This window comes from Tetrao urogallus (assembly GCF_951394365.1).
Source record: "Tetrao urogallus genome assembly, chromosome: 1".
Classification (NCBI taxonomy): domain Eukaryota; kingdom Metazoa; phylum Chordata; class Aves; order Galliformes; family Phasianidae; genus Tetrao; species Tetrao urogallus.
In genome coordinates this window covers 8803767-8816841 of record NC_136813.1, presented here as the reverse complement: position 1 = coordinate 8816841, position 13075 = coordinate 8803767, and the positions used below count along the sequence as shown (strand labels likewise).

The 13075-nt window shown below is 37.7% G+C and overlaps 1 protein-coding gene across 1 annotated transcript; it reads left to right on the top strand.

The window, feature by feature from the left end:
* Positions 1-244: 244 nt before the first annotated feature.
* CHORDC1 (cysteine and histidine rich domain containing 1) lies at positions 245-12746 on the top strand (the record flags this gene model as incomplete). Its single annotated transcript, XM_079549686.1, has 11 exons — positions 245-308; positions 4697-4746; positions 6463-6519; positions 7024-7184; positions 7766-7866; positions 8742-8800; positions 9844-9914; positions 10131-10236; positions 11371-11490; positions 12009-12071; positions 12603-12746. 11 exons carry the CDS (start codon positions 245-247, stop codon positions 12744-12746), a joined length of 996 nt encoding a protein of 331 aa, XP_079405812.1.
* Positions 12747-13075: the final 329 nt, after the last annotated feature.

Sequence of the window (13075 nt, the reverse complement as noted above, 5' to 3'; positions counted from 1 at the left end):
GCCCCGCCACGGTACTCCGGGCTCTTTGGTTTCCCTTCAGCACTCACGGCTCCCGCGCCGCGCGGCAGCACATGCGCAGTGACCGCTGGTCTTTTTCCCCTTCCCCCGAAGCTTCGTGAAGCTTCCGGAAGGCTGCGGCCGGCTGCTTCCGCCGCGCCGCCCCCCCATCACCCCTCGGCTTCCGGTTGCCGCATCCCGTTTCGCCGCGCTGCCGCTGCTCTCCTCTGCTCCGCGGAACGCCGCCATGTCCTTGCTGTGCTACAACCGGGGCTGCGGCCAGCGCTTCGACCCCGAGACCAACACGGAGGGTGAGGACGGGGCGGGGGGTCCGTCACGGCGCGGGGACCTGAGGGAGCCGGGATGCCGGGCGGTGACGGGGCCCGGCCGCAGGTTGACTGGATAGCGAAGGACGGCTGAGCTGCGGCTGAGCCTGCAGGGCTGAGCCCGCAGCCCGGCTGCCCGCCTGGGGGCTGCCAGCGAGTGCCTGTCCTTCCGGCTGGGGTGGGAAGGGACCTTAAAGCCCATCTGTTCCAGTGCCCTGTTGTGGGCTGGCTGCCCCCCAGTAGATCGGGCTGCCCCCCGTCCGACCGGCTGCAGTTCTCAACAAGCTTTGCAACTCGTCTGATTTGCGAGGATTAATTTCTAGGGGATGGGCCTTCTGTGGTAGCGTAATTTCTAGCGCAGTGCACGAGTTTAGAAGTCGGCTGATGCTATCTGACACGTGCGACTAAGAAATCACTGCGTAAAATGTTATTGTTGTGAGATAAATATCTCCAAAGAGAGGGGCAGCGCTTTGTGTAAGGCTTGCTAACGTTAGGAACAGCAAAAGTGGGCACACGGTTTTGGAATGCTGCCATTCAGAAATCCTATCCCACTCCAGCTCGGCTCAAAAAGCAAAGTAGATAGGCTTTAGATAGGTTTTCCTATATCAGAAACTTTCATTAGGTCTTTATGACCTGCTGTCATTGTTGTAACAACAGTTTTTCACTATGTTTTCTGATGTACGTGATATAAGTTGGAGTGGACCAGACCTGATGGACATGGCCCTATGCTAACTGTGTGATTGTGACAGGCAGATTCCTACAATGAAGTTTATTCAGTAAGTGACTGGGTCTTGGAGTTCCTGTGTCCTGGCCTAGGCAGTTCTGATGCGGTTTTTCAAGAGCACTCTAGAAGACCAGGTCTAACATGTTTAGCTGAAAGAGAGTAATTTAAGCTTTCAGCACCACTACACTTCACTAAGATCAATAAGGCGATGGCTACTTGGGCATCTAAGACCCTATCTAGCTGCATTTAGCTGTCAGCTTTAAGTGTTTTAGAGCTGGGGAGAACATTTAAGTCTTAAGGATTAAGTGAAATGCATATTAGACACCAAAATATGTATTCCTGTAATCTTTGATAAGCTTTATATTGATATAATCTATCACTTAAGCTTAGGATCAATAGTTATGAGGAGGTTTTTATATCTTTTTTTTTCCCCAACAAAAATAGAAGATGAGGCCCACAGGCCTCAAAGATGTTATGGATGTATCACAATTTCAGCCTACAGAATAGATATCCCATAGCAATGATTGATGTAAGAGGCCTTTAATGTTCTCTTTAGAATCAGAGGGCTGGTGTAACGTGCATGTATTTTCTGTAGAAGCTGTCACTGTTTCAAACAAATGATCAGGTGGCAACTGGCTGACACAAAGGATGCAGTGCCTCTTTAAAGAGAGGCAGAAAAAACAGCCTCAGGGAAAGCATTAAAGGTATGACTACACAGGTATGACTGAACACAGTTATGAAATCATTTGTGGCATGCCTAGCAAGGTACAAATTTAACATGCATTTCAGATACAGTAACAACTAGCTACATCCATACAGTTGGAGAGCTGTGCAGTGTTGGATGTAGAACTTAGCTTCCAAAAGGGGCAGTAAAGTTTTAGTTTATTTCTCTGGGAATTAATGACCGTGTGGACATTTCTAATCCATTTCAATACCACATCCAATTTTGCCACTAATACAGTGGTGTAATGTAATACTTCTGTATAGATTTAAAAGGGTGTTGCTCACAAAGAGGTTGAAGGTGTACACGTTTGTCTCAGCTTCCTCACTTTACTGCAATGCTTTGTTTTTAGGCTGCAATTAGAATCTTTGTTAATGCGGTTTTATTTGGTTTGTTGCCAGAACTGAAGGGCTTAGCTCATTTGTCAAGGGTATTGGTATTGCAGCTGCAGGATCAACGTGATCATAGAGCTGATGAAAAGTTATTTTACATATTTCTGAGGTGGGGTGAGCTGGAGTCGAAAGCAGTGATAGCCTAGATTTTTATCTGACCTTTCAACTTTGTTTAACTTTGGTCTCCATTATTCAAACTCTGTTACTTTAAAGTGCATCCTCTGATCCATTCTGTTTCTCAGCCTGAATCTTTCTTTGTGAACTGTTTATAAGCTCTTCACATACAATATTTTTCATGTTATCTACGTTTTATTCCAACACTGAGAAATTGAGTGGAATCAGCACCCTCCCGATCACATTCACATTCCCGAGGAGCTGGATAAAGTTCATTGAGTTAAATGAACTTCCATTGCTTCTGAGCTGCAAAGCATAGCTGGTGAAGTATTGGAGTGCTTCCAGAGGGCAGCAAATCATTTGTAAGTTATATGTAGACATACCTCACTTTGTCATCAAGAGTTCAGTAGGATTCCGTCGTAAATACCTTTAAGTTTGGAAAACCTTTACTGTTTTTTCTACTTTGCCTTGTAACAAGAAGTATAAGAATGGGTAAGCAGGGATGTAGTAGTAAAGTAATAGCAGGCAACAGTGTGTGCACTGGTAGACTGGAATTGATTTGAGCATCAGATTTTCATTTAAAGAAACATGACAGTGTGGTACTTGCATCTACAGAAATGATTTGAAATGATTTCTCTCTTCATTGAGAAGTGAAGAGAGAAATATTGATTGCTTTGAAAAGCATTTTGTTTTGTTTTGTTTTTAATTAGAGGTATTAACAGCACTGCTGAGGTGAGGTGAAAAAATGTTGAATAGCACCCAAAGGCTGGAAGCTGAACTCAAACAAATCAGAAATCGATCATACTTCTGCATACTGCTGATGTGTGTCCTGATCCTTTCTACTCCCTGCTAATCAGATACAGGATATTTTTTATGAATGTAAACTTCACTTAGACAAGTGTTGCTGGTCTCAGTACAAATGGTAACAAGGGATGTTCTTCTGTTCTCTGAGGCACAGGATGGTCAGACTGCTTAGAGATAAACTGCCACTGCCTCTTCTAGAAGCACTGTAGAGCTGCTTGCCTCTGCAACTTCTGTTGTTGCGTGCACATGGCTCTCATGAGATAGCAGCGGAGAGTGGGTTGTTGTTTCTTCATAATATACTGCCTGCCAAGGGGGCTTAAGGAAACAAGGAGAAAGGACTGGGCTTGGCCAAATGGACAAACAGGCCAAACAGGTGCTTGTCTGCATCTGATATGTGAGGGATAGCTACCCTGAATTGTTTCTAAGATTGTCTCTAAGTTTTGAGAAACATAGCTCTAATTAACAGCACCTCTCTTTTCAACTCATGTACTAAGTAGTAATTTAGGTCTTCTCATTCAAAAATAATCTGAGGTGCAGATAGCTTAGTTCTGCTACCATGATGATGCTTGTGATGGCATGCTTTCATAAATTTGGAAAAGAGCACCCTTTGTTTTTTAAGTAAAAAACAAACAAACAAAAACAGTGAAGCCTTGTGCTCTTTGTATAAAATAAATGTATTTTCTTTTATTCTTAGAAGCTTTATTAGCATTAGCTTTTCATCCTGAAGCTGAAAGTATTGGTGGTAGTATGAGGATATGTAAGTTTTCCTGAAGGACTAATGTCCTAAAATGTGTTCCTTTTGACTGAGATAAGAAACATCATCATAAGGCAGTATGTCTGTCTGAACACATTAGTGCTTGAGACTTAAGCACTGAGTATATGATGAAAGAAGATACTAAGCAAGAGAAAAAAGTCCTTCAAATTCTACATACTTTTATATATATATATACACACACACATAGAAAACATACTGATTTGTCAATAGTCCACTTAAAATCTGTAGGCAGCGTATTAGTAAAGTTGTGTGTTGCTCATCTTATTATTTGAAATGTGGTATTATGCACACTTGTGTTTTATGGAGGCTTATAAAAAAATGTTACTGTTTGTGTCATTTTTAATTTTAGCTGTTTCTACAAAAAATAGAAATAAAAAACCAAATTGCTTTAAAGGCTGGAATGCAGCTGGTATTTCCCATCTTGTTTTTGATTCGCATCATTAAATTATGCATACGGTATATGTCAGAAGTGTTACATAGTGAAGGCAGTTATATTACACTTGGAAAGTGTACATATATTAAGTAAAAGGAACAGTTGCTATGTAGAAAACTGTAATGTTGATAAACATCTATGAATATCCACGGTTCAATTAATGAAAGAAGTGTTTTAGCATCGTTTGTACAGAACCTAGTAGCAATTGATAGTATTGACAGAACTAAATTGTGCATGTTGGAGATTGGCCTCTGTCTTCATGACCTCAAACAACCTAGGAGATCACAAGCAGTGGTGTAAGAACAAGATACTTATTGATTTCAGTGAACTCATAGTGCTTGTATGTTTGTGATCAAACAGATAAGAATTCTTGGTACACCTGAATATTAATAATAACCATTTTTTTCTAGATTCATGCACGTATCATCCAGGTGTGCCAGTCTTTCATGATGCTCTCAAAGTGAGTATGCAAATGCCTTTTTAAGTCTCACCTTTTTTCCATATATGTAAAACAGTGCACTTCTTTTCCTCTTTCTCTTTGTCAGTCTCTCTGTCCGGTCTGTCATTTTTGAGCAACCCCATGAAATTCCACAAAGCTGCAGAAGAAGCTTAGTGTAGCTTACTGTATCCATATGGTTTAAGTCATACAAGTTCATGTGCCTTGTTTCTGTCATTTGACTCTCAACAGTTTAATCAGGTCCTGTGAATAGATCTCTGGAGGTATTGAGAGTTATCTTACTCTCTGTTAATTAATCTGCTTGGAATGTAGACCAGGTGCATGCACTCTTACACAACTAGAGCACTAACGTGAGTGTGACATTTGTCTGCCGCAGAAAATAATTGCATTATGTTAACCTGATAACCTGATACTTTGGTTAAGTTGGGACTGCTCACCCGTTGCCTCTGGTGTAACTGTCCAGTGTTCTCAGGATAAATCTTCAGTAATGAATTAAATATATCTGTGATGGCTGTGTGTGCTTTGGCCAACTCCATAGCCCGCATTCATTCTACTGAACTGTTTTCCTGCTTCAGGATCTGCTTGATATATACACAATGCCTGTTGGGAATTATTTGACAGAGAACTGCATAGGTAGGCCAAAACAGTACTGAAAATACTTTTTAACCATTCAGCAGGTCAGGAATCTGGTGTCCAGGACCCAGCACTGTTCAAAATACTAATACAGTTGAAGCGTAAGTGGCCTTTCATAGGATTTGGAGCTGTTATTTAACTGTGGAACAAGCAGTTTTCCATGGTATTTAGAAACTGCTTCTGCTGACAGTATGTCTCATCCATGTCCAGTCATGTGGCGGTTTGGAGTACATGGAGGTACTTGTGTGCTGGTTATCACATTTTCTGTAAGCTGATGGTGATTTTGCTGTGCAGTACAATTCAGTTAAAGAAAATAAATTGCCATAGTCTAAATAAGGTTGTAACTGTACTCATAGTACAGTGCTTAAGACTTCTACGTAATTACAAGGACAAAAATTATAAAGATACCTCAAAAGGCTGTGTTTGCTTTCTCTTAAATGAGCATGGTTCAGTTTCTTCCCTCTCACCCCTGCTTTTCTAACTCTAGGCCTAATTAAATTTATCATAGTTTTCTAGGTTTTCTTCCTAATGTGGATTGTAGGTAATCCAAGTGAGCAGAGATTAACCTTTTACCTCTTGGACTGTGTAAAAAGTGAATATTTTAAGTATATTTTCAAACCATCTACTTGAACAGTGAGCCAGTGCCTCACTGCTTCAGCTCTCAATGTGGTGGGAACGTGTATCTGCAGTGCAGATCTCCAAAACTGTGGGGGGAAATGAGTACTTGAGAGATCTGACTAGAAAGGAAGTCTCTTCATTTTATCTTTTGCCACAGGTGAATGTAGTCTCAGGTATAAAATTTGTTTATTCTTCTCAAATGTTAACTTAAGGGTTGAAGTAACATTTCTGCTTTCTCTCATATGGAGTTGGCACCTAACTTATCATGAAAATGTTCAGTGAATTCTCTGATTAAGGCAACATGAGTGAAGTAGAAATTGGCAGAAGGAACAGCTGTACTTGGCTTCTAAAAATGCAGGGGATTGAAAATATTGTCCCATCTTGTAAAAGAATAGAACTGGTCCTTCAGAAGCTGCAGCTAAGTAGGGTAGTCACACTTGTTCTATTTTTGTTCCAAACTGTTTATAGGGTTGGTCGTGCTGTAAGAGAAGAACAACAGACTTCTCTGACTTCTTAAGCATTGTGGTATGTATTCATGTCTATTTGCAGTTATTACGCTTGTGAAATCACAGTGATAAATATCAAGTGGTACATCTGCTTACATGTTTAAAGTTTGCTTACTTGTTTTACAGCTGTCTTAAATCTTGGATACGCTGATTTTCTTGCTCTAAAGCTGTAGCTGCATCTTATGTTTCAAGCTTTAATAGACATGGCTTTGTTTTGTCAAAACTTATTTACACTTGGTAGGAATGAAGGACAATTTTTTTTCCCTCAACTGTAAAAAATATGTATTGTTCTTTAAAGTGTATCCAGATGAAGGTATTTTCTGTCATAGTTGTAAGATTACCTTCATGGCCAATGTGATATGTGGGCTAAAGTGGAAGATGATCTGAAGATATAAAAGAACTTGCTGCAGTTTTTGGTAAGTGTGCACAAAAAATAAACTTATTTATAAGTGCACACTTATCGAAAACTGCAGCAACTGCAGCATTTGAGTATAAGCATAAAAACATATGCTTTCCCTGATAGGGCTGTACAAAGGGTCTCCATAACAGTGAGAAACCTCCTGAGCCTGTTAAACCAGATGTCAAAAGTACCACTGAGCGAAAGGAGCTAGCTGAACTGAAACCCAAATTTCAGGAACACATCATTCAAGCACCAAAACCACTGGAAACAATTAAAAGACCAAGGTATTGTATACAAAACCCATTTTCTTTCCCAAATTTGGTTTGGTGGTTGATTTGCCAAATTAAAGCTTGTTTGATTATTAAGTGTTACTCATTTCATACATTGTAAAAATTCCCAAAGAGTTTGGTTTTGCTAGCAGTGATGTCTCTACTATGTTGTCTCTAACTTCGAAGTGAGCTAAAAGAATTCTGTTTAAGACAAGGTAGCACTGGATTGCTGAGCATTTAGCTGCATGGCAAACCAAAATTGCAGTGTAAAGCTCTGTAGCTTATAAAGTGTTTTGTAGTAATGTCTATGGTTTCATATATTCTTAACAGTAAACATTAAGGAGTTTGTATGTAGATTCCCTAATCTCTCTGATTTGTTTTTGTTGTACAGCACTTAGTTGCTTTCAACCTTTGTTGAAAGGCATTTGAAATTTCTAATCTGTAAGAATGGACACCAAGGAATCTGGTTTGTTACTTCAAGGGACGTTAGAAAGAAGGGCCTTATCAAAAGATTAAAAGTTACTACTGTCATCTTTTATAAGTTATTTTCCATGAAGTTGATATGAATGCATGGACTATTTTATTTTTTTTTTTAGCCCAGATGAGCCAATGACAAATTTGCAGCTGAAAGTTTCAGCTTCCTTGAAGCAAGCTCTAGATAAACTGAAACTCTCATCAGAAAACGAAGAGAAAAAAGGTAAGGATATAAGGAAGTTAAGTAGATATGTGATACTTACTGTCAGACAAATTACTTTTTTTGTTGTTTCTTTCTAAGGCAATTATTTGACAAGATTATTCATGTTCTCAGTAATCTGGGAGATAACTTTCCTTCTGTAGAATTATAATCCAAGATAAATGTGAACAGTGTGGGAATTTGTGTAGTAGGTGGAATACGTTCCCACTGCAATTATTGGAGCTGCTTATTCGTAACCGGTGACATTCCCCTGAAAACTGGTTGGTTCTCCCTTGTCTGCTTTTCCTCTTTTCATCTCACTGATCACTTCAAATTTAATTCCTTTAGAGACACTAGAATTGCTGAATTCAATCTGTGTGCATTTATGGCAATTTTATACCCTTTTATGTTTTAGCAAAAAATGTCGTTCAGCTTTTTTTTGTACTTGATATTCAGATTCTTTGCTTGTGTCTATTTATAGGCAGCAGTTGGATCCTTTGATAGTCTTTATAAACCAAACATAATGAGTGATTGGCGTCTTCTGATTGTTTCTCTTTGTGTATGATTGTAGCAATCCTTTTTAGCCTTTTTTTTCTTTCTTTCACTTAAAACAGTGTACATGTATAGAAGCTAAAATCTGAGGCAGAAATAATAAAGTTATTGGAATATTAGCATAATTTCTCTTTCTTTGTACCCTTCTGGAAGACTTCAATAACGTGCAGAAGTTGCTTGGTTTTTTTTGTTTGTTTGTTTTGGTTTGGTTTGTTTTGGTTTGGTTTTTTTTTTTTTGTAATCTACTCTTTAATTCCTTTAAATTCTCAATAGCAACAAAATGTTTTTTACATTGTAAACTTCTTTATTGTAAGCTGTTTTTTTCTACAATATGATTGTGTTTACAGAGGAGGACAGTGATGAAATCAAGATAGGGACACCATGTAAAAATGCAGGCTGTTCAAAAGTAAGTCATTCAGTTCCACCTTTATGCCTTCTTCCTAAACCATTACATGCGGGGTTCTGTTTTTTGTTTCTTTTTTTTTGTTTTCTTTCTGCTACAAATTGACTGGAAATAAGCTAAATTCCAGTGGGCTTAACAAATATACAGTTGTTAACATACATTAGTATTGACACACGTGAGCTATTTTGTATTGTGCATGCAGTAGGTCTAAGATTTCTTTCTTTTGTTATCCATCCTGAACTTCTAATTAGTAAGCTTACCAAACATACAATATAAGCTTACCAAACATACAGTACTGAAACATTTACCTTAAAATGCTAAACAAAATATTGATAAGAGGTGACTTACTGTTAACACTTGAATTGTTTTTATGTACATACATACCAGTATATTCTTCAGAAGCATTTTCAGAGGTTACCACTTAGTGCATCCTGCCCAAAGAATCCCCAAAGAAAATATTTTAACATCTAACACTGAAATTAGACTTTTTATTACATTCTCACTGAAACAGACAGTGAAGTTTTTTTGCTGCCACCATTGTGTACAGAAAAGTAAATTTTAAGTTGGTAATTCATTGTACATCTGACAGATGTGGACTCTTGGCTGAAACTGTGGTGGGGGAGGAATTCATGTAATTCACTTGTTTGTATTAGGAAGAGCTGATGTAGTGTTCAGTATCAGAGATATATCATTTATTTTCTTTTGAGAATCCATGTTTTTTATGAATGGCAACTTTATTTTAAGTACTCCCTCTGAATTTTCAGAGTGTTTTTCAAGTGACCTCTGTGAACATAAATGGTGACACCAATGCTGTATCAATTGAAGCAATACAAAGCATAGCTTGTAAGCATGGTGTGCCAAAGAAGCTTTTGTGAATGGAGATATCTTTTCAAAATAATAATTCTGATTGGACTTGGATTAACTGCTGGAAAGCTATATCGTATTTTGTTCAGTGTTCATTTTGTTTGTTGTGTTTTGTTTTCTTTTTTGTTTTTATTCAACTTTGGTCCAACTTGCTGTAATGGTAAAATGCTTTGTTTCACTAGACATACCAGGGACCACACAGCACTGAAGAAGTGTGTCAGTACCATTCTGGCGTGCCTATATTTCACGAAGGGTTGGTACTCAGTTTAATTTTTTAATTAGTCTTTAATCTGCTACTGCTCTTGTCATAGATGTTGTCTTGTACTCATTCTGTATTTCTTGCAATCAAAAATAGTAATGACTGAAAAACGTCTACTAAATTAATAATAATTCTACTTAAAGGAACGATAGTATCCACAACGATGTCCTGAAGATTGCTTTTTCATTACTTTCTTTGCAAACTTTAAAGGATGAAATACTGGAGCTGCTGTAAAAGGAAAACATCTGACTTCAATACGTTTTTAGCCCAAGAGGGCTGTGCAACAGGAACACACGTATGGACTAAAAAGGATGCAGTGAGTACCATTAGCATGGCCTTATGCAGCTGGTTATTCTAAACTTTCAGTACTGAAACGTAGTTCATAGGCTGTTTGAGGTTTATTATTGTTGAGCTGCTTTGTATCACTACCTATGAAATAATGTGTAGGATACTGTGCACAGCATGGCAGGACAGAAAAGGAGTTTGAAGTGATCTGTGGTAGTACTCTATCACAAGTGTGCTTCTGCCTTTCTTTGCCTTAATGCATGTTTAAATGTAAAAGTGTTCTTGGCAAATTCAGCTTTAATAGAGAGGCTTACTGTTGGATGCAGCTTAACAGACATTTCTTATTAATATTCTTAATTGCTGAGGTAAATTCAGTTTGATGCAGCAAACGTGTCACTTAACAAAAGAAAATCAAAGATTTATTACCGAAGCTGTGATTCTGTTACCCCATTTTATAATGACTGCTTTCCAAGTGCTTTACTTCCTTACTCAGAAGGTTGCTGCTTGCTTTTAAGATTTGCTTGTATCTAAGCAGTAGTTTCAGATACATAAATAACCAACAGAAAATTTGAAGTGATAAACCTAAAGCAAGAAAGTAGCCTTGTAGAGTAGTTACTCAAATGTTAAGAAATTCATTAAATGTTTTTCTATTCAGGTAATGAATTTCTAGTTGACTGTTGTTTGACTGCAGATTTTTTTTGTTTTTAAATTTATCTTTTTACTCGTTTGGATCTTGTGGGGTTTTTTTTGTTTGTTTTTTTTTTTTACTATTTCATTTTTTTCATGCATTTGGGAACAGGGAGGAATACTTAATTTTTTGCAGCGATACAAAAATTTCTTGGAGTTCTGATTTCTTTTCTCTTTATGTTCCATACTGCTACGTGCTGGAAAACTCCAGTCTTGAAAAGGAGGTTGATCGAACAGAAAATATTTCTATTGCATTTCAGTGCCCCTCTTTTATTCCCATATTTTCTATCATGAAACATATATTTATTATAGTTTTATACACATGTGTGTATAGTGTATATAAAAAAGTGTTTTGCTCTCACTTCTGAACATATCGTAGCTGTGTTTACTGGCTGTTGGAATAGCCGCAGAATTTTATCCTAATATTGTAAAAAATACTTCTGAATTCTTCTTTTTCCATGACCTTTTCTTTATATAGGGGAAGAAAGTAGTTCCATGCAGGCATGATTGGCATCAGACTGGAGGAGAAGTGACTGTTTCTATATATGCTAAGAACTCTGTTCCTGATCTGAGCTATGTAGAAGCAAATAGCACAGTGGTGAGTGTCTGCCTTAAGATGCCATTCTTGACCCTTGTGTTTAATTATATGTAGTTTGGGTTTTTTTCCTTCCTGTTGAGACATCTGTACTTTGATAAGGCTGCAAAAAATCGTTAATTAGACTTCTGCAATTAAATCCTGAGTGCAATGACTTCCATTGGCACATATGTAAATAATTACAGGTTATTAATTCCATTGTGTTTGACTTGAAGTAACTGAACGTTGTTCTTGATGGCGGTTTCACAGGCAGTAATATTTAGGGAGTGCTAAAAATGATGTTTCTGTGATTTCTTCCTCTTTTGGACAAAATGCAAGGATTTCCACTATATGCACACTGTGGTACTGTGTCACAGTCTCGTAGAATGTATTTCCACTTCTGTGTGTGAGTGACCATTTGATCACTTTTCATGTAGGATCTGAGTCCTGATGTAATGCATTTTACTTAAGCATACTTAAACATAGTTGAGGTGCTTCATGTTCTTAGTCTGACTAAATTTTCTGCTGATTTTCCTCTTCAGTTAAATATCCATATTGTGTTTGAAGGAGAAAAGGAATTTCATCGCAATGTGAAATTATGGGGAGTAAGTATAAGAGCCATTTTTCTGTTCTAAAAAAAAAAACAAGCACAACAAAACACACAAACCTTCAGCTGCTTCTCTTTAAAAGCTGTTTATTTTTCCTGCTTTCTTTGCTTATTGAAAGAAATTCAATTGCATATCATTCAATAGTTAAATTCAAATCTAAAGCTAATGCCCTGAGTGACTATTTGACTCTTCTTAGATCAGCAGGTTAGATGAGGTGACTTCTTGAAACCCCTTCTAAGCCAATTTATCCTAAGATCTTTTCCTGGATATGATGGATATGATAGTTGTGTTACAGAAAACTCTTTGACTTGATCTGTTGTATGCATACTGTGTGCATTAGTCACATGTTTTGTGACACACATTTATAACTTGAGGATGGGAGATAGCTGTTTTTGTCCAGATAAGAGGGAATTTCACCTGCCTAAATATTTGCTGATGTCTCATGATAAGATACTGTTTCTAACTTCATTCCAAACCTCTGAATGTTTATTTCTTGAGGAGAAGTGTGAAATATGTTTTCTGTTTCAGGTAATTGATGTAAAGAGGAGTTATGTGAACATGACAGCTACAAAGATTGAGGTTACTATGCGAAAAGCAGAGCCTCTATTATGGGCAAGTCTTGAATTACCAGTATCCAACACCCAACAAACAAGTGAGAATTCCGATCAATAATAATTCCAAGAGATGAGATTTCCTATTGTGAAGTGGTGACTTGCTACTGTAATCAAGTATTTAATTTTTATATAGTTTTTTTAATATTTGATCTTGTTCCATTCTACAACAAAGTTCTAATGCGCAGCGAATGAAAGTATCAACTTCAAGAGTAATAGCTATTTCTTCTGCTCTTGCTCCCATGAGAATATTTATTGTAGTTGGAGTGTCTCCATGAGGATTTAAAATAAAAGAGCTATTGCTTTCTGCTTACAACCTTACCTACTATGCACTGACCATGAAAGCAGATGTGCTGTCAGTCTGCAGTGTGTGTTAATTTTCCAAGTGCT